Raw genomic sequence first — 22550 nt, forward strand, 5'->3', positions numbered from 1 at the left:
AAACTTAAATGTATTTTATTGGTTATTTTATGTGGTATACCAACACAAAGTAGCAACTATTTGTGAAATGTAAAGGAAATGATGCATTGTTTTCTAATTATTTAAAATATATAAATCTGAAAATTGTGATGTGAATTTGTATTCAGCTCCCTATAGCCTGACACCGCTGAATAAAATCCCGAGTGGCCAATTGACTCCAGAAGTCAGATAATTAGTAAAGTGAGTACACCTGTGTGTAATTTATTCTCTATATAACTACAGCTGTTCAGTGAAGGCCTCAGAAGTTTCTTCAAGCACATTAGGAATCAAAGAGCATCATAAAAGCCAAGGAACACACCAGACAGGTCAGGGAAAACGTTTTCGAGAAGAGTAAAGCAGGAAAATAGCCCAAGTAGGAAAAATTTACATTTTGAAGATTTCAAACGTGCACCACAGGTCAGTTTACACTGCATAAAAGAAGCACAGGGTGCATGAGATATCTATAAATCCCACCCACTTTGCTTAAATTGAAAGACGATGTGCTTTTTTTGCTCAGAGAAAATACACAGTGTTAAGAATTTGCCAAAAACTCATCGTGGGCACTTAACCTTGAAGAAGTGTTATTATACAAAAGTTTTCTAAGTAATTTCTTATATGGTCGTTGCGGAGACAAAATGCAAAATGTTTCCTTTTTAAGACATACTGTGACTCTAAACAAGTCAGCTATAATTTTTTAAAGACTTTTTCCACTACCGTACCAAAGCCGCTGTTCAGCTTTCAGCGCTGTGCTTCTCGCCGGTCTCCATACATAAACAATGTCACATGACGGCTGCAGACTTTACATTTTTGTTCTAGTGTAAAAAAACAGTGTTCTTCTGTTTGGACAAAAATGTGAAGGCTTCAGCAAATCAGCAGCTGCTGATTGTCTGCAGTGGTCATATGTCAGGAGACCAGAGGGAAGCACAAAGCTGAGAGCTGTTGATAAGGTTTGTCCAGTAGCTGAAAAACCCATGCAGAAAGTATTTTTTGAAGTGAAGGAATATATTTTGGGACAGTGTTTAGAACAGTACAATAACTAGAATTGTGTGGCCTTCACACGCAAACAAAAAAAAGACTTCTTCTCTGTAACCTTCCACAATTTGTGCTTTATTGGAAATCTTCAGAAATTAGCAAAGTACAGCTTTTACTTGCCCCCCTCTCATTCTAATGATCAGTGAGTGGAGTCCTGGTTCTAGTTGTCAGACCCATACCAATCAATCACATCATCTATCCTGTATTGATTATGTGAAAATCAGCTATAGTTCTTATTCAGACATCTTGTGTTGCACATACGTGTTGTATCTGTTTTTATCATGGATTCAACACACACCCATTATAATCTATAGTGCTATTCTCATGCCCGTGTTTTTTCATGGACCGTGTGTTTGTGCAAAACTCAAGGAGCCATGTCCGTTTTTCTCCAGTATCATGGATGAAAGGGGCCAATACAAGTCTATGGGTCCGTGAGAAAAACACAGCACACGTGTTTAACATTGGAAAGGATAGGAGAAACTTTGCGATTTATTCATTTATCCATCCATCTGTAAAAAAACAATGATGACACACTGATGGTAAAAATGAACACAAGGACCATACACTGATGACATAATGATCCAAAGCACCGATAACACCGGTACCATTGTTTCACCATTGTTTCACAAATATGCTTTAACGCCGACATGCTGTTCATGTGAGCCAACAAGAACTAGATTATCTAAATATATGGATAAAACAATGAAAACTATTGAGCACTCCAAATTTAAGTTTTTGGACTAGATGCATTTCATTCATGAGAGAAGATACCTTATTTCTGTGGCAGTTCTTTTTAAACGAATTTTCTATATGCTAACATACGAATATGACAACTCCACCTCTATAAAACAGAGCAGAGAATCAATAAAAGGTAATGTTCACACATTCAGTATTTTTACATCAGTATTGGTAAGCCAAAACCAGGAGTGGGTGATTTTGACAAATACTGATGTAAAATACTGACCTAATACTGAACAGTGTTTCTCCCACCATGCTTAACAGTTGGGACGATGTTCTTGGGGTTATGCTCATCCTTCTTCTTCCTCCAAACACTGCGAGTGGAGTTGATACCAAAAAGAGCCAGAATTCTTGATGGTTGGTAGGTGATCAAATTCATATTTTATACAATAAAATGCAATTTAATAATTAATTATTTAAAAATCATACAATGTGATTTTCTGGTTCTTTTTTTTTTTATTCTGTCTCTCACAGTTGAAGTGTACCTGATAGAGACCTCTCCATTCTTTGTAGGTAGGAAAACTTGCCAAATCGGCAGTGTATCAAATATTTCTTTTCCCCACTGTATATGTAAAAGACGCATAAGCTTATTCACACTATATTACAATGTGATTGTTGTTTTCAGGGGCAGGAACATGACAGTACAGTCCACCACTCTTACACGGCTCTCAATGGGTGACCATTTAAAACATGAAAATGGCAAGATTTCCAGACTAAGTTTAGCTAGCACCACATAAAAACCACATTTTTCCTGCAGTCCTCTTAGGACAACCTCATCAAATGTACGTCTGATGCAAAATAAGACTACATTTTTTTAGCAAATTTAATGTTATGATGTGAAGAAAAAACCTTATGACATTTTCAGTTAAACAGTATCAAGTTCCACAAGAATCCGCACCATCTGCACCTGAATGAGTGCTGTTATTTTCTTGAAGCATGGCTCAAGCCAGGCAGATGGTATATTTAATGTGCTAGTGTAACCTGTGCTGGTAATGTTAGCACAGATTCTGCAACCTTTGAAAGCACCAGCCCATTAATATTTTGCTTGAAGCAGCAATGAGCTCATTTTACTATTGATTATAACTGATATCGTCTCTGCGAAACAGTAACCTGCAGGTGTTTTTCTCATTAAGGCACAAAAGTTTCTTTTATTTCAAGGAAATATTTCTTGGAAGGAAAGTTATCAATTCTTACACTGAGCAAATAAGAGGCTGGGCAAAATGAATAGTGGTGGTTCTGTTAAAATAATAATCTATGACTTATGTAGCTACCTGTTACCATACATTATACCATCAGACTAAATACTTTAACTGGTATGAACTAATACAAGAGCTTGATAAAAAAAACAAACACTACATTTTCAGCAGATTCTCCTAGAAGTCCATGAATATGTTTTTTCTCACAGTCAACCAAAACCATACTCTTTACTGATGAGGACAAAGAACTCTGAAACAGCCTTGTACAGACAGGCAATCTCTTGTAGGTGGTACTAGATGGACTAGGGTTTTTGTCCTTGCGGAGAAGAATTATTTTTCAAGGTCACACTTACAGTAATTACAAAGATCATGAAGAACATTCTTCCTTTCCAAGATTTCTAAGATTGTGACCTCACTCTCAGCATGTTTATTATAGTTTGTTAAGGAAATGTTTTTGTTAATGAAGAGAGGAAAAGTTTTTTGGGGTCAGTTTTGACCACAGATAGTGACATAACTAGAACTGAGTAGGTTTAACCACACCCCCCCCCAAAAAAAAAAAATGGAGGCAGAATCTCTGAAACTTCCACAATGTTTGCTTCATCAGACCCAAGAGGATAAGGTAAAATAGTATTAGAAACTAGAGACAGCAATGATACACTGATCGGCTTTATCTTTGATCATTAAGAATGGACACTCCTCTTGGGGTGAATTCACATGAGGCCGATTTTGTTGCAGCAATACCTGTGACTGTCCCCTTTAATCTGAATGGAGCTTGCCAAAAACAAATTTACTTGCCATCAAAGCAGCCCTATTCAAATAAATTGAAATGATTTCAGCCGCAGAAAATTTTTTTGCAAATTAAATCCACCACTTGTGAATCAACGAGTTTACTCTAATCTTTACTCTATGTCTACTCTAATGTGTCTGTGTCTACCCATTAGATAACTGTGTTCTAACTAGAGATGAGCGTTGTTCTACTCGAACTGTTCGCCAATCTCAAATTCGAGCTGTTTTGGGCGGTGTTCGAGCCGTTCGGCGAACACGAACAATTTGAGAAAAATTCGGCTGTTCGAGGTTATGTTCAATAACTGTTCGTGCACCAAAATCATAACTGGATTTTTTCTCAGTAATGATGAAAATTAATGTTAATACGCAGTTTGAGTGTACAGCGGGGTGGGGGGAGGGGCAGGGGATGGATCTCTGCAGGAACAATGAAGATCTCCATTTTTTTTCTCTTTCCCGCATTTACAGTGGGGAGGTGCAATCTGTCAGCCTATCAGCAGCGCACACACGGAGCGAAGTGCTTTTTTTCACACAAGCAAGGGCATGTGTCATTGGCAGTGTATGTCACATGTCCTTGCCCTATAAGACCCAGCCATTTTCCCTGTCGCCACCATTTTCTCACTGCTGCAGCTGCGTGTTAGACGGCACCGCTGTTGCTGTGTGCGCTATACCTTGTTAATTTCAAGCCAATTTTCGCACAAATCTACAGATAGCTTGGGAGTAGGGAATAGTTGTGATTGCAGTCCTTTTAAGGACTAGGTTACAGCATTTCCTACGACTTTTATCAGGCAGGTCTGTGCTCTTAAATAGATAGATTGTGGGAGTAAAGACTAATTGTAATTGGAGTCCTTTTCAGGACTAGGTTACATCAGTTCCTATCAGTTTTTGCCAGGCAGGTCTGTGCCAGTGCTGTGCAAGTTTTTTTCACAGCATTTGGCTGAATCTAGCAAAGCTAATCCTTTTTGGCCTATTGCAGAGTGTGTTAGTCAGTGGAGTAGCCTATCTGTGTTGCAAGATATACCACCTGTGTATAGAATACCAATTTTTTTACTGCACCTAGTGAAGTAAAATCTTTTGGGCATAGCATCATTCTATTAGTCCATCTATACTGACCTCCATCAGGTTGCAAATTGAATATAATTTTTTTCTGCATCTACCTCTGAAAAAATATTGGGCTTCTAGCTGTGTGTGGGACTTGTTCTATTAATCCATCTATACAGACCTCCATCAGGTTGCAAACTGAATATATTTTTTTCTGCATCTACCTCTGAAAAAATATTGGGCTTCTAGCTGTGTGTGGGACTTGTTGTATTAGTCCATCTATACTGACCTCCATCAGGTTGCAAACTGAATATATTTTTTTCTGCATCTACCTCTGAAAAAATATTGGGCTTCTAGCTGTGTGTGGGACTTGTTCTATTAATCCATCTATACAGACCTCCATCAGGTTGCAAACTGAATATATTTTTTTCTGCATCTACCTCTGAAAAAATATTGGGCTTCTAGCTGTGTGTGGGACTTGTTGTATTAGTCCATCTATACTGACCTCCATCAGGTTGCAAACTGAATATATTTTTTTCTGCATCTACCTCTGAAAAAATATTGGGCTTCTAGCTGTGTGTGGGACTTGTTCTATTAATCCATCTATACAGACCTCCATCAGGTTGCAAACTGAATATATTTTTTTCTGCATCTACCTCTGAAAAAATATGTGGCCTTCTAGCAGTGTGTGGGACTTTCTCTATTAGTCCATCTATACTGACCTCCATCAGGTTGCAAACTGAATATAATTTTTTTCTGCATCTAGCTCTGAAAAAATATTTGGCCTTCTAGCAGTGTGTGGGACTTTCTCTATTAGTCCATCTATACTGACCTCCATCAGGTTGCAAATTAAAAATAATTTTTATCTGCATCTACAGTACCTCTGAAAAAATATTTGGGCTTCGAGCTGTGTGTGGGACTTGTTCTATTAGTCCATCTATACTGACCTCCATCAGGTTGCAAATTGAATATAATTTTTATCTGCATCTAGCTCTGAAAAAATATTTGGCCTTCTAGCAGTGTGTGGGACTTTCTCTATTAGTCCATCTATACTGACCTCCATCAGGTTGCAAATTGAATATAATTTTTATCTGCATCTAGCTCTGAAAAAATATTTGGCCTTCTAGCAGTGTGTGGGACTTTCTCTATTAGTCCATCTATACTGACCTCCATCAGGTTGCAAATTAAAAATAATTTTTATCTGCAGCTACCTCTGAAAAAATATTTGGGCTTCTAGCTGTGTGTGGGACTTGTTCTATTACTCCATCTATACTGACCTCCATCAGGTTGCAAACTGAATATATTTTTTTCTGCATCTACCTCTGAAAAAATATTGGGCTTCTAGCTGTGTGTGGGACTTGTTGTATTAGTCCATCTATACTGACCTCCATCAGGTTGCAAATTAAAAATAATTTTTATCTGCATCTACAGTACCTCTGAAAAAATATTTGGGCTTCTAGCTGTGTGTGGGACTTGTTCTATTAGTCCATCTATACTGACCTCCATCAGGTTGCAAATTGAATATAATTTTTATCTGCATCTAGCTCTGAAAAAATATTTGGCCTTCTAGCAGTGTGTGGGACTTTCTCTATTAGTCCATCTATACTGACCTCCATCAGGTTGCAAATTGAATATAATTTTTATCTGCATCTAGCTCTGAAAAAATATTTGGCCTTCTAGCAGTGTGTGGGACTTTCTCTATTAGTCCATCTATACTGACCTCCATCAGGTTGCAAATTAAAAATAATTTTTATCTGCATCTACCTCTGAAAAAATATTTGGGCTTCTAGCTGTGTGTGGGACTTGTTCTATTACTCCATCTATACTGACCTCCATCAGGTTGCAAACTGAATATATTTTTTTCTGCATCTACCTCTGAAAAAATATTGGGCTTCTAGCTGTGTGTGGGACTTGTTGTATTAGTCCATCTATACTGACCTCCATCAGGTTGCAAATTAAAAATAATTTTTATCTGCATCTACAGTACCTCTGAAAAAATATTTGGGCTTCTAGCTGTGTGTGGGACTTGTTCTATTAGTCCATCTATACTGACCTCCATCAGGTTGCAAATTGAATATAATTTTTATCTGCATCTAGCTCTGAAAAAATATATGGCCTTCTAGCAGTGTGTGGGACGTTCTCTATTAGTCCATCTATACTGACCTCCATCAGGTTGCAAATTAAAAATAATTTTTATCTGCATCTAGCTCTGAAAAAATATTTGGCCTTCTAGCAGTGTGTGGGACTTTCTCTATTAGTCCATCTATACTGACCTCCATCAGGTTGCAAATTAAAAATAATTTTTATCTGCATCTATAGTACCTCTGAAAAAATATTTGGGCTTCTAGCTGTGTGTGGGACTTGTTCTATTAGTCCATCTATACTGACCTCCATCAGGTTGCAAATTGAATATAATTTTTTTCTGCATCTAACCCAGCCAATAGTTTTGGCCTAATACCACAGTTTGGCCACTCAGCTCTGGTCGGTTCCCATCCATTGTTTTTTTGTGCAAACAACTCCAGAGTTGTGAATTAGTTAACCACCAAAATGAGTGGAAAAAAGGCCTGCTGCTGGTGGAAAGGGGAATAGGCGTGTTGGGAAGGGGAAAAAAGGTTGTGTCCGTGGGGTAGGTGTTAAAGCAACAGTAACATCTGCAGAAGAAAGACCATCTTCCAGCCAAACTAAAATGTCTACTTCTTTTAGCGGACAATGTGATAAGATCCCTTTCTTACGGCCACGCCAATCGCTACAAATTCCAGATGAGGCACAAAAACAGAAGGTGCTTCAACGGATATCAAGTGCTCCTTTAAGTGGGCTCTCCTCCACATCAACTTCAACATCACAAATACTCCAGTCCTCAAAGGTGTCACCCCAATCGCACTTGCTTCCTCACAGCTCCCAAATCTCCAGCTGCCCGTCTGAGTATGAGGTAGAACAGATGGTTGAGTCTGCAGAGCTGTTTACTCATACTATAGCCTGGGAATCAGAGGTCGACTCCAGCGCTTCTGTGAATCCAGACGAGGAAATGATCTGCACTGATGCCCAGAATCTTTATGAGTCGGATCCAGGACCAGACGCAGAAGGTTCTGACCATAATGTAGACCCTCATTCCCAAACTGTAACTCCTGTTGGTGGAGACAATGAGGAAGACGATGATAAGACTCAAATACCTGATTGGAGCGACAACTTTAGTTTTTTGTCAGGGCAGGAACAGGTTGGCTCTGAGGACGACGGGTGTGATAACGCACAGGGTGATGATGATGAGGTTGGAGATCCCACTTACTGTCAACCCACAGTCAGCCAAGAGATGAGGTCAGCAGAGGAGGTGGAGGAAGATGCTAGTGACGACGAGGTCAGGTTGCGCCTTCCTGGACAGAGACGTAGTACTGGAAGCACGTCAACAACTGCATCCTCAAACACAACTCTGCCTCTCACCACAAGTCGTGGTGGCTCTTCAGGTCGCATGGGTGCTAAGCCTTGCATAGCCTGGGCATTTTTTCAGATCGATAAAGATGACCCAACTCGTGTTATCTGTAACATTTGTCAGCAAAAGCTAAGTAGAGGCCAAAAAATACATAGTTTGAGTACTTCATGCATGAACCGGCACATGGACATGAAGCATAAGTTGCAGTGGGAAGCTCAGTGTGCTACAATGCGGCCTAGCCGGCCGGGCCAACCACCGTCTGCCATATCTTGTGCATCCGCGGCCTCTTCATCCTCTGTGACTGGGGGGACAGCAGTCACACCTGTTTTGGGGCGCAGACCTGCCACCTCTTTACCCGCAACAGCCAGCGTGATTGGCAGGTCATCATTTTCTTTGGAGGTGGTAACACCAGCTGGTGTTGAGCGCTGTCCGACATCGATAGCACCACCTTTGGATCAAGGCAACCTAACATGTCCGCCTGCATCTTCCTCACAGACCGGCAGTTTGCCGGGGACACCCTTATCAACCCCGTCTAAGCACAATAGCCAGCCCTCGGTCCCTCAGATGTGGACAAGTAAAAGACCATTTCCTCCTAGCCATGAGAAAGCTAAGAGGTTGAATTTCACCATCTGCAAGCTCTTGGCTACAGAAATGCTGCCTTTCCGCCTGGTGGACACAGAGGATTTTCGAGACCTTATGTCCGTCGCAGTGCCCCAGTACCAGATGCCCAGTCGGCACTACTTCTCAAACAAAGGTGTGCCTGCGCTCCACCAGCATGTCGCACACAACATCACCGCTTCTTTGAGAAACTCTGTGTGTGACAGGGTGCATTTCACCACAGACACTTGGACGAGTAGGCATGGACAGGGGCGTTACATGTCACTGACTGGGCACTGGGTAACTATGGTGACAGCAGGACAAGGGGCTGCTGTCCAAGTCTTGCCGTCCCCACGAGTTGTGCGTCAATCCTCTTTATGTCAAAGTTCCTCCACTGCTTCTGCCTCCTCAACCTCCTCTCGGTCTTCCACCTGCACCCAAAGCCTGTCTGGTCATGCCACAAGCTTTCTAACTGCACAGAAGGGATCCTGCACACCTCCTTACTATGCTGGCAGTAGGGCTCAACGTCATCAGGCGGTTTTTACATTGAAATGTCTGGGAAATGTGAGTCACACAGCTGAGGAGTTGTGGTCAGCTCTGGAGAACCAATTTCATGAATGGTTGTCTCCACTGGACCTGAAACCAGGGAAGGCCGTGTGTGACAATGCTGCAAACCTGGGTGCGGCCCTTCGCCGGGGCAATGTCACACACGTGCCTTGTATGGCTCACGTGTTGAACCTGGTTGTCCAGCAATTTTTAGCCCACTATCCCAGACTAGATGGCCTTCTGCAGAGGGCACGGTCGCTGTGTGCTCACTTCCGCCGTTCGCATCCCGCAGTTCAGCGACTTACATCTCTACGGAAGTCGTTGGGCCTGCCACTTCACCGGCTAAAATGCGATGTGCCTACCCGGTGGAATTCAACTCTGCACATGTTGCAGCGACTGTGGCAGCACCGACAAGCCCTGGTGCAATACGTTCTGACGTATAGCCTGGGCCAACCAGATCCAGAGGTGGGGCAAATCACGCTGGAGGAGTGGTCTCAGATCAGGGACCTATGCACCCTTCTGCACAGTTTTGAAATGGCGACGAAGATGTTTAGTGCTGACGATGCCATTATCAGCATGACTATTCTGGTGATTTACATGCTGGAGCACATGTTAAACAGAATTCGGAGTCAGGTGGTGGCACAAGAGGAGGTAGAGGAAGTAGAGGAGGAGGAGTTGTATGCGGAAGGGCTAACATCTGCAAGGTCCAGACGGTCGGCAGCACCAAGGCGGCAGGCATGTGAGGGTGGGGGAGATGGTTTTACCAGGGCGCATGGTAGCAGCCAAACTAGTGAGGAAGCTGCAGGAGCCCAGGAAGAAGTGGAGGACGAACTGATGGAAGACTCATCAGATGAGGGAGACCTTGATCACATTTCTGTTGTGCGAGGTTGGGGGGAGAGGACAGAGGAAGGAAGCATGATTGTTACCTCGCCACCAACACAACAGGGACTTGGTGCTCCTGGATGCGCAACACACATGAGTGCCTTCTTGCTGCACTACCTGCAACATGACCCTCGAATTGTGAGAATTAGAAATAATCCTGACTACTGGGTTGCCACACTGTTAGATCCCCGGTACAAAAGTAAATTTGCAGAAATTATTCCTGCCATAGAAAGGGATGCACGCATGCAGGAGTATCAGCAGAGACTGTTGCAGAATCTTACATGTGCTTTTCCACAAAATACCAGTGGTGCACGTAGTGAATCTCACAGTTCCAACTTGCCAACCGTGGGACCGTCAAGTGTTCAGCACTCAAACCGTAACAGAACCACAGTATCTGCTGGTAACATCAATTTTGCGGAATCATTTCACCACTTTTTTAGCCCATCCTTTGCAAGGCCACAGGAGACAAGAAGTCTGACACATAGTCAACGCCTAGAGACGATGGTACAGGAGTATCTCCAAGTAAACATTGAAGCCATGACTGTGTCACTGGACCCTTGCTCTTTTTGGGCTTCCAATCTGGATAAATGGCCGGAGCTAGCCACTTACGCCTTGGAGATCTTGTCATGCCCCGCAGCCAGCGTTCTGTCTGAACGTGTGTTCAGCGCTGCTGGTGGTGTGGTGACAGATAAGCGCACGCGGCTCTCCACTGATAATGTAGACAGACTCACGTTCATAAAGATGAACAAATCATGGATCCGAAACGACTTTTCTACCCCAGTGTCATCCTGGGGAGAGTAAAAGCTTGATGATTGGTTAAAATCACCCTACCAACCGTTTTAAGCTTTCAAATTACTAATCATGTTTATCTGTATCTTGGCTGGAAAATAATTTGGGCTTTGTAGCAGTGTGCAGCACTGATTCTAATAGGCCATCTATAATAAGCTCCACCAGATTTAAAATTACTAATCATGTTTATCTGTATCTTGACTGGAAAATAATTTGGGCTTTGTAGCAGTGTGCAGCACTGATCCTATTAGGCCATCTATACTAAAGCTTCACCAGATTTAAAATTAATAATAATTTTTAGCTGCATCTAGCCCGGAAAATAATTTTGGGGCTCCGAGATGCGCAAGACACATAAGTGCCTTCTTGCTGCACTACCTGCAGCATGACCCTCATATTGTCAGAATTCGAAGTAATCATGACTACTGGGTTGCCACACTCTTAGATCCCCCAAACTTTTCGATCAACCTTTTCATTTTAATAAAGACCAAAAAAATGGTCATTTTTGAAATTATAAGCATTAGCAGGTTGTTAGAAACTGAAATCAAACAGTTTTCAACTCAAAACTTTATTCTAGGTGATGTTACATTTTCACATAGGACCCCTTGTTCGAAAGGAGCTTCTGACCTCTCTCGTCCATTGAATTTGTCAGGTTTTGGATGGTTTCTGCTTCAATTGTTTTGCATGAGGACAGAATACCCTCCCAGAGCTGTTGCTTAGATGTGAACTGCCTCCCGCCATCATAGACACTCCTTTTAATGATGCTCCAAAGGTTCTGAATAGGGTAGAGGTCAGGGGAGCATGGGGGTCACACCATAAGTTTGTCCCCTTTTATGCCCATATCAGCCAGAGATGCAGATGTTTTATGTGCAGCATGAGATGGTGGATTATCATGCAAAAAAATGATCTTGCTGTGAAATACACGGTTCTTCTTCTTGAACCATGGCAGGAAGTGCTGTTTGAGAAAATCCACATACATTCTGGAGTTCATCTTTAGCGCCTTCAGGGATCCTAAAGGGGCCGACAATCTCTCTCCCCATGATTCCAGCCCAAAACATTACTCCACCTCCTCCTTGTTGGCGCTGTAGCTGTGTTTGCGTGGGGTGTCCATCAACCTGCCATCCTCCACTCCATCCATCTGGACCATCGAGCGCTGCACGGCACTCATCCGTGAACAGAACAGTTTTGAAATCAGTCTTCATGTAATGTTTGGCCCACTGGAGCCATTTCTGCTTGTGTGAAGTGGATAGAGGAGGTCGACAGGATGGCGTATGCACAGCTGCAAACCTCTGAAGGACCCTGCATCTTGTTGTTCGGGGGACGTTGGAGGCACCAGCAGCTTCAAAAACTTGTCTGCTGCTATGACAAGGCTTTTTTGCCGCTGCTCTTTCAACCTGACGTAATTGCCTGTAGGAAAGAGTCCTCAATTTGCCCTTATCAGCACGCACATGTGTGTACTGGGAATCAGCTACATACTTCTTGATTGCCAAGACACTTCATCCTGATCATCGCACAATGTTGATTGTAGTCATGCCTTGACCTAAACACTCCACAATTTGTTGCTTCTCAGCAGCCGACACATCCTTTTTCTTTCCCATTTTGGCAGAAAATGTAGGCTGCTTAATAATGTGAGACAGCCTTCTTAAGTAGTCTTGCCTTTCATTGGACACACCTGCCAAACTAATTAGCACAGGTGTCTGCAATTGCTTACAGTGATATAAAGAGCCCTGACACACATCACCATCAATGAGTTTAACTGACAAACAAACAAATTCTTCCCTTATCACTCCTAAACACTTTTTGCATAATAATTTGGAACACAGTGTACATGTGCTTTTCCACAAAACACCAGTGGTTCACGTAGTGAATCTTACAGTTCTAACTTGCCAACCGTGGTCTGTATGGAGTTGTTCAATAAAGGGCCCAAAATTAAGATAACATAGATGAGAGAGGTCTCTATGAATAGGAATTCCTAAGTATTTGATACCCTGTGAGGGCCAGGCAAAGGGAAAGTTGGACTGGATGGAATCCTATATGGATTTGGGGAGGGAGACATCGAGGGCCTCAGACTTCGCTGCATTGATTTTAAAATTTGACCATGTAACAAAGTGATCTATTTCAGCCATAACAGCATGGATGGATATATGTGATTGAGTGATATATACTAGGACATCATCAGCAAATAGAGAGCACTTGTACTCGGTGCCTCCCACCTCAATCCACCTAATATTGGGGTTATGGTGAATTGATGAGAGCAGGTGCTTCGTCACTAGGATGTATAAGAGAGGGGACAGAGAACATCCCTGCCTTGTCCCATTGGTGATTGTGAAAGGTGATGAAAATGTTCTGACGCGCCCCCTGGGCCTTGGGACACCCGGAGCCGGACCCTTTTTGGTGGATGCTGGTGGTTGTAGTCTCCGTGGCGGCGACCCGGTTCCGTGGCTCAGGGCGGTCAAACCAGTGGCGGAACTATTTATGTGGTTTTGATGTTTAAATGTCCGACTACGCCACCCGTGGATTGCGGTCAGAGTGAACCGCCGCTCCAGGGCAGACCGCTGAGGCTGGTGTTGTGGGTGCAGCAGAGCGTAGCATAACTCCCCACGGGAGAAGTATAGCCTCAGGGCAGTGTATGCGGAGGATGGGGGAGATGGTGCAGGGCAGCAGCAGTAACGACACGGAGTCAGTGATGCAGTCCAGGGCCTTTACTCACAGTTCTTATTATCCAGACCACGTCTGCAGGTAACGGCTGCCCACGTCGTACTGTGCTCACCAGGTGAGGGGCTCAGACAACTCCCAGATAACTTTGGAGCGCTTCACAGGACCCCCTTTGTGTGTCCTTTGTCTGGCCTTTCTTACCAACCCTTCTGTCCGGCTGCCTTGGGCCTCCTCTTGGTAAACTTGGCGCCAGTTTCCCTGACCCTATGTGGTGCCTTCCTAGCGGGTGTAGCGAAGGGCTGCGCCACATAAAATGTCACAGCCTCCTGTTTCTAGCTGAGGGTCGTTTCCTGCCTCCACTAGTTTCGGGGACCGGTCTCCCCCTTTGGCCTGACCCCTCCACGCAGGTGGATTCGGGCGTGCGGTGGCGACTCGCCCGTCCGCACTCCTGGGATCCCTTCGTTCCTCGTTCCTGGAGCCTTCTCCGCTCCTCTTCCTTCCTTCTCCCTCTTCCAGGCCTGGGCCTCTGTTACTAGGCCCGCCTCCGGAGCAGAGCTCATGCAGAGCCCCTGCTCCCTGCCACTTCTGCTCAGACTTCTCTGCACTGAACTAAGATGGTGCCCACCTTTTATACTCCCTTCTCAATGCACCCAGGAACTGCTTCCTCCCTGCTCCTGCACTACAGGGTTCCCCTTCCTCAGTGTTCCCTCCCCCCACTCCAGCCAGGGACAGGGACTGTCGTGCCCATCTCAGGGGCATATTGGTCGCCCTGCCCCACGGCAATGTGGTGTAATGCATGCAGGTGTCGGGTCCTGATCCACACTACATCCTTACCTGAGAGTGAGATATCACACCTCTGGGTGAGGTGCAATACCTCTGTAGCAACCGAGCCCTCAGGGTGCTACAGTTCCATTTATCTTCAGCCTAGGTGACGTATTGCGATACAGGGCCGTGATTTTGGCTATAAAAGGGTCCCCTAGACCCCTACCCCAAGCTTTTTAAGAGAATCATATATGGCGTGCCAGGAGACTCTATGGAATGCTTTCTCAGCATCCAACGAGAGTATCTAATTACAAATTTTTAACTGCATCTAGCCCAGGAAATACTTTGTGCCTAGTAGCAGTGTCTGCTAGTCAGCGGATTATCCCGGCTGTTAAGCAAGCTACACCACCTGTAGTTTGGACACTTAATTTTTTCAAAGGAAATGCTTCGGGACCACGGGATACTCAGTGAAGAGCATCAGGAGGCACCCCAAGGCATAGGGGCTGGGACTGGCAGTAGGATGCCTTGCGGTGGACAGCCGAGCTCGATCCTTATAAAAGCTTTTTAACTGCAGCAGCTTTAGTGGACGCTACTGGAGCTGGAATTACCGCGGCTGCTGGCATGAGACTTGCCCTCCAATAGATCCTTGTAAATGGATTTAAAGTGTATTCATTCAAATTAGAGAGACAATTTAAATTAAAAAGCTTAGAGCTGCCTCCACCACAGGGGGGCTCGCTCGACCCACCAGCGGACAGGCACCAGTATTGGGAGAGGGGGGCTGGCCGTCAGGGTTCACCGCGGCTCTGGCACAAACCCGGCGACACGGAGGTGGCACGGGCAGGAGCGGACTGAACGTGTCGGCTTCTCACTTTTTGGACATGCCTATATCTGTGTCTCCCCCTCCTTTTACTCCTCCACCTCTTTTCTTTTCGCATGACTATATGTACTTGTCACTTTTCCATGTGTTAGTTGTGTCTTCTGAGCAGTTTGTCAGCTTTTGGACACCTTTGAATGTGTTTTCTATGTGTTTCTATGTGTTTTTGTTTGCCTGCCATTGGTTTTAACGGCGTTCGAAGGTGTTCGACGAACAGTTCGACGAACAGTTCGGCGAACACACGGGTGTTCGACGAACCGAACCGAACTCGAACACTACGGGGGTGGCTCAACACTAGTTCTAACCAGTGAACTTGACATGGACAGCACTGCAAGATCAATTATTAGCACAGTGGTAGTCTTTATTTAAGGAAATCTGTCACCTAATCTGATAGCAGCATAATGTAGAGACAGAGACCCTGATTCCAGTGATTTGTCACTTCCAAAGCTGCTAGCTGTAGTTTTAATAAAATCACAGTTTTATCAGCAGGTGATTATCACTATTTAACTAATAAACTTCCTGCCATGTAGTCTCCATATCCATGAGTTTTGAATAACCCCACCACCAGAAAGCTGCCAATCAGTGGTGTTGGCGGGGTTATACAGAGCTCAGCATTCAGAGATCTGATAGATCTGCAGCAGATAAACAGTGATTTTCTAAAAAATACAACACGTAACCCAGTAAGTGATCCATCACTGGAATCAGGGTAGTGGCACCTATATCATGCTGAATGCAGACAGGGTAGCGAAAACCTGGTGCCAGATTCCCATTAAGTGAAAAAGAAGCTTGAGAGCTGTGTTCAGCTGATGACCACTGAGTCTACATAGAGTAGGAGTTTTTAAGATGGAAAATTAGTTTTAAGTATATCCCCATTACCTACAAAAAATAGAGATTTATTGCAAGTGTAAAATATCTGAAAGTCAACAGATTTAGATGCACTAGTGTTAAGCCTTGATTGAGATTAGTTTATTTTTTTCAGTTCTTTGTATCTAATGGCAGCTTTCTGCAGTGAGCTGGCAGTACTGTAAATGGCTTCTTTCTAACTTAACATAAAATACCACCAGACTGTTCTATCTTGCTTCTATTAACTTTCCAGCTAGGCCTCAGCAAAGTTTGCAGAACTCTGTTAAAACAAGTGGTAAAAAGGGGAAGGTCAGAAAGTTTGTATATTTATGTATCTATGGAGACTCTTCAAACAGTCTGTCCTCTGATATACGTTTCTTTATTTGGCGTTAACATCTCTTGAAACAGCTCCATCCTTCATGCACCAGGAGCACAATTGGAACTATGTTCTAGGAATGAAAAAGCAAAGTCAGTGGGATATGTGATACTGTGATCCGGAAGAAAGGGGATTCCATATTGCTAGTTGTCTTCTCTTCTTCACAGTTCATGGGTTTTAACTCTTTCAGTACCAAACACCAAATAAATAAATGCAAATAGAACGTATCACAAATATATATTGTCTTTATTACATAGTAAAACCATAACAAACTAATAGTATATGAAGGACATGAACATGAGTCTACACAGCCGGAGAAATATGCAGGGGTCCTACAGGTGTACAAATGAAATATATAGCAGACTGGCCTAAACAACAGAATATAGTCATAAAATGACACTGGTCGTCATATTGTGACAACCAATATTATGGTAAGACTTAAATTCAGTGGCAATGAACACTATTGTGTGAGTTCCCTGTGCAAGACCATCACTACTGATACATGAAAACCAGAGTAAACATGCAAAAAAAAGTAATTTCCAACCTCCTTATCCCCACATATGGTGATCTGGATGGACCTCTGGTTTATCTGAAGAGCTGGTTTTGTAAACTTTTAGACTCCAATTCATCATTGTTGTTTCTCCAGTTTTCTGTAGTAATTTGCTCTTTTATTAGTGGCTTTAGTATCTGTGCTTTATTTTTTACAGATTGGTGTCAATTCTTAAGTTTTCTTTCTTTTTTTAAAGGGGTATTCTCAAATTCTTAAATTGTTTTAATTAGTTAGCATGAAAATATGCAAATTTACTAATGACTTGTTTTTTTTTAGCTGCTGTCATTTTCTTGCAATGATAGTTTTTAACTTACATAGTGTACAGCTGGTTTCCATGAAGCTTGGCCTCCAGTGCCTGCTCAGACTTTGGCCACTGTGCATACTAGATACATTCCAAGACGGGTTAAATCCTAACATACCAGTCAGCTCGCTCTAGCCTGTTTATTTCAATATAGTAGTTATCTGCTCACCTCCCTCCTTCTCAGCTCCTGATAAACTGCTGTTATAAATCCTGCAAAATCACCTGCCCTTACTATCAACTCCTTTCAGAGCAGTTCTCTTAATCACGGCCCTCACTAAGCTCATTCAAATGCCCTGTTATCTTTATGTGTAACTATAGAGATAGCAATGTAAACTCAAACAATGATAACTGAATATGTGACAGCAAAACATGTGCTGAGCTTTATAGTTCCATTAATACTACAATTCTGCTGCTCACCAGAACTGTCCGTAAAGGAGGAGTGCCTGCCCTGCCAGAAACCAGAAAATAAGGTGTTTGCATAGCTTTGAGCTATGCAACAGAAAACGTTAGAAGTCTTTTAATTCCTCCTCAACAACTTTGCTTATCCAGATGTTGCAGTTTGATTCATGAAATGCAACCTTTACCAAAAAAAGTTGCATTGATTTTGCGCATCTCACTCCAGTCCCTTTTAATTACTCTGGTTTGCATATATATATAGAGAGAGAGAGAGAGAGAGAGAGAGAGAGAGAGAGAAATAAAGAGAGAGATTTTTGATACTCTATCTAGCATTTTTATGTGTATTTATGGATAATAGGATAATAGGTATCGTCTTTCCGAACCATCACAAAATGAAAAGCTTGATAGTTTTTTTTTTCATTTATAATGAAACATGTCATGCAATAATATAGTTTCTTAATTCATATACTTAGCATTTTTGAGGCATTATGGAATTTTCTGCTAATATATTAGATATATGAAGCTTATACTGTAAATATATAAATTAGGTTTTCTCTTTCAGGTTGATGAAATTTACCACGATGAATCGCTGGGGGTCCATATTAACATAGTGCTGGTTCGGATGATCATGGTAGGATACAGACAGGTAAGAATTCAAGAATATGATACATACACAAAAGTTGAGTTCATGTCATGATTAACAGCCAATCTTCCACAGCAATGGATCAAAACAAAAGAAGGCTCGCAAGGGTTGAAAGTTGAACAAAAACCCCATAGCTGCCATATGTAGCATAGTAGTAAAATGTTAAAATCTAGTAATGTTAAAAACAAAAAAAAAGTTATGTAAAGTTTAATAAAATTTAAAAAAAAGACCATAAAATTATTATCGTGCATTATATTATTCACATGCCTTATTAAACAAAAAAAACTATGGCAGAATTGCTCTGCTATTTGCATTACCCCACCCCCATTTCCCATAAAAAATAAATAAATAAATAAATAAATGCTAACATTTTTTGTACATAAAATGGTGCTACAAAATAGTAGAAAATCTTTTGCAAAATAAAATAGATTAATAAAATAATCATTTATCTGTGTTAATAAAAAAGTATAAAAAGTTGTTATATCAAAACTCAGTGGGGCCAACTGAAAATATTCCATGGGGTGGTATATATACAGCCATGAGAAAAAAAATAAGTACACCACCCCATTTCAATTGTATGACCTAAAATATCAGGAGATAATAAACAAATATCTGGTCATAAGAAGGTTTTAAAAATTGGTAAATGCAACATCAGACAAACAACAACACATGAAAACTACACTGTGTCATTGTTTATTTAACAAAAAATATTCCAAAATGCAGAAGCAGTGTGTAGAAAATTAAGTACACCCTTACCGCTTCCGTAGGAATGAGCAGGATAACTAGCAGCCAGATCCTGCTCATCAAATGCCCTTGATTAATTGTATATCAGTAAGGTAGAAGAGAGAACAAGAGAATCTGCCTTCTTGGACCTAATTCTTATCTAATGGGAGGAAATGATTGAGGAAGTAAAAGTGGCTGGGAAATTCTCACTGCACAATCATTAAAAATCCCAAAAAGAAGGAAGAATTGGAAGCATTTAAAGAGACCAGGGTGGATGAACACAGAACTTAAACACTTGCTAAAAAGCAAAAAAGAAATGCATATCAAATGGAAAGAGGGGGGCATATCTAAAGAACACTTTAATGCTGAAGAGCTAAAGCCAGTAATCGAGTGAGGCTTGCAAGGGAGACCAAAAGCAATAACAAAGGATTTTGTGGGGATGTCAAAAGCAAAAGAAAAGTAAAAGATGCTATAGCATTTTTACAGGATGAAAAGGGTGAAGTGGTCAAAAATGATGTTGAGACGGCCGAACTTTTAAATTCCTATTTTGCATCTGTATTCTCTAAGAAAGCAAATGTAACATCAACTGATCTTCACTGTGCTATCGAAGAAATAAAAGAATCCACACTATCTATAAACAGAGAGATGGTGAGGGAACACTTACCATGTTTTTCGGACTATAAGACGCACTGGACCATAATACGCACCTAAGGTTTTAGAGGAGGAAAATAGGAAAAATATTTAAGCAAAAAATGTGGTCATGATGCCCTGTTATGGAGGAGGGGGTCTGCTGCCGACACTGGTATTCTGTTAATATCCAATTCAATCCAATTCTGTTAATATCCTCCATCCTGGTATGTATGGCCCCTCCTTCCTGGTATACGCGGCCCCCATCCTATCCTGGTATACGTGGCCCTCATCCCCATCCTGGTATGCATGGTATCCCTTGATCCCGCATCCTGGTTTGCATGGCACCCCTTGATCTCCCATCCTGGTATGCATGACACCCCTTGATCCCCCTTCCTGGTATGCATGGCACCCCTTGATCCCCCATCCTGGTATTTATGGCACCCATTGATCCCCCTTTCTGGTAGGCATGGCATCCCTTGATCCCCCTTCCTGGTATGCATGGCACGCATTGATCCCCCTTCCTGGTATGCATGGCACCCCTTGATCCCCCATCCTGGTATGCATGGCACCCCTTGATCTCCCATTCTGGTATGCACGGCACCCCTTGATCCCCCATCCTGGTATGCATGGCACCCCTTGATCCTGGTATGCATGGCACCCCTTGATCCCCCATCCTGGTATGCATGGCACCCCTTGATCCCCCATCCTGGTATGCATGGCACCCCTTGAGCCCTATCATGCTGCCCACAAAAACTAAATAATCATACTCACCTCCTCTCTCCTCCAGCACTGTCCTGCTCTACTGCCGACACTCTAACTGTGTGAGTCAAGCATGGCAGGATGTGCATTGCGTCCCCGCCATGCTCCCTCACACAGTGTGAGATGCTGTGCCGTAATAGTCACTGCTCCCTGCACTGGGACTGTGTGCATGGGGAGCAGTGACCATTCAGTCTCTTCAATAACCGGCACACTGTACCGCAGCGTGGCTCCTGCTGCCGCTCTGCAGTCAGAAAATGGGTTGTAGCGAATATTCATGAGCTTTAATAGTGGGCACACAGCCCGCAGAGCAGCAGCTGGAGCCGCACTGCGGCTACAGGGTGCCGGCTATTAAGGAAAATTAATATTCATTGCTCTCCACGCCCATGGGCGTGGGGAGCAGGGAATATTCATTTTCTTTAGTAGCGGGCACAGCGTAGGCTGCAGCAGGCGGCTGCTGCCTCCTGTGCCACGCTGATCCCCCGCTTTCGCTCCCCCACACCTCCTACCACGCAGAGCCATACAGTGTATACAGGTATATAATATTCGGACTATAAGACGTACCCCCCACTTTCCTCCAAAATTTTGGAGGAAAAAAGTGCGTCTTAAAATATGGTAGCTCATTTAAATTAATTCTGCTGGTCCAGATGAATTACATCCTAGGGCAGTGGCGAACCTTTTACGGACCGAGTGCCCAAACTGCAATCCAAAACCCACTTATTTATCACCAAGTCCCAACACGGCAAATTAACCAGAATACTGAGGTTTTAGTTTAGAAAAAACAACTCATACAGAGAGCAGACAAGGGTAGCATAGAGCAGCCACAGAAAGGAGCAGGGGTATGAGACTGCAGAAATAAAGAATGTGCTCACCCCCATCTTGTTATATGCCCCCATCCATACATATATGCCGCCCTCCCCCAATCCATGTATATATGGCTGCCCTCCCCAATCCATATATTTATGCTGTTTCCTCCCATTCCATGTATATATGCAGTTTCCCCCCATTCCATGTATATATGCCCCCCCAATCCATGTATATATGGTTCCCCCCCATTCCATGTATATATGCTGTTTCCCCCCATTCCATGTATATATGCTGTTTCCCCCCCCCATTCCATGTATATATGCTGTTTTCCCCCCATTCCATGTATATATGCTGCCCCCATTCCATGTATATATGCTCTTTCCCTCCTATTCCATGTATATATGATCTTTCCCTCCCATGCCATGTATATATGCTCTTTCCCTCCCCCCCCATTCCATGTACATATGCTCTTTCCCTCCCATTCCATGTATATATACTCTTTCCCTCCCCCCTCCCATTCCATGTATATATGCTCTTCCCCTCCCCCCTCCCATTCAATGTATATATTGCTGTTCCCCCCTCCCACCCCCCATTCCATTTATATATTGCTGTTCCCCCATCCCGCCCCCCATTCCGCCCCCCATTCCATGTACAGTATATATTGCTGTCGTCCACCCCCCACCGCCCCCATTTCATCCTGCTGGCACCGCTGTTCATATAAAAAAAAAAAACATAATAAACACTCCTACTCACCTTCCTTCCTCTCCCGCGCCGCATCCTCTCCTGTAGCCAGCAGCTGACTCCAGCGTCCTAGCGACGGGGCGCATGATGTCACTGCCATGCGCCCGGTCGCCTGGACGCTGACATCAGCTGCTGGCCTCTGATTGGCCAGCAGCGTGTATTGCGGCGCACGGGCCTGGCAACTCGTGCGCTGCAATACGCTTCAGCTAGATGTGTGTCAGAGGACGCACATCTAGCTGAAGTAGCAATGCTGGCGTCGGCGGGCTCAGAGTACTCACCCGCCGGGCCAGGTCCAGTAGCGCTAATACTGCGGCGATGGCGCGCGTGCCCTTAGGGAGGGCTCTGCGTGCGATAGGTTCGCCAGCACTGTCCTAGGGTACTGAAAGATATAGCAGAGGAAATTGCAGAACCACTAGCCAGAACCTTTGAAAATTCCTGGAGAACATGAGA

General features: G+C 43.3%; 1 protein-coding gene across 3 annotated transcripts in view; it reads left to right on the forward strand.

Moving 5' to 3' along the window:
• ADAMTS14 (ADAM metallopeptidase with thrombospondin type 1 motif 14) overlaps positions 1–22550 on the forward strand; it is a 213834-nt gene that overhangs the window by 89396 nt on the left and 101888 nt on the right. For all 3 annotated transcript variants that reach the window (XM_073685737.1, XM_073685738.1, XM_073685739.1), the window contains exon 5: positions 18363–18446. In XM_073685737.1, coding sequence (XP_073541838.1) covers positions 18363–18446 — 84 coding nt within the window. The remainder of the gene's footprint in view (positions 1–18362; positions 18447–22550) is intronic.

This window comes from Phyllobates terribilis, unplaced genomic scaffold (genome assembly GCF_046119375.1).
Source record: "Phyllobates terribilis strain yellow unplaced genomic scaffold, ASM4611937v1 Scaffold_5__5_contigs__length_657084704, whole genome shotgun sequence".
Lineage (NCBI taxonomy): Eukaryota > Metazoa > Chordata > Amphibia > Anura > Dendrobatidae > Phyllobates > Phyllobates terribilis.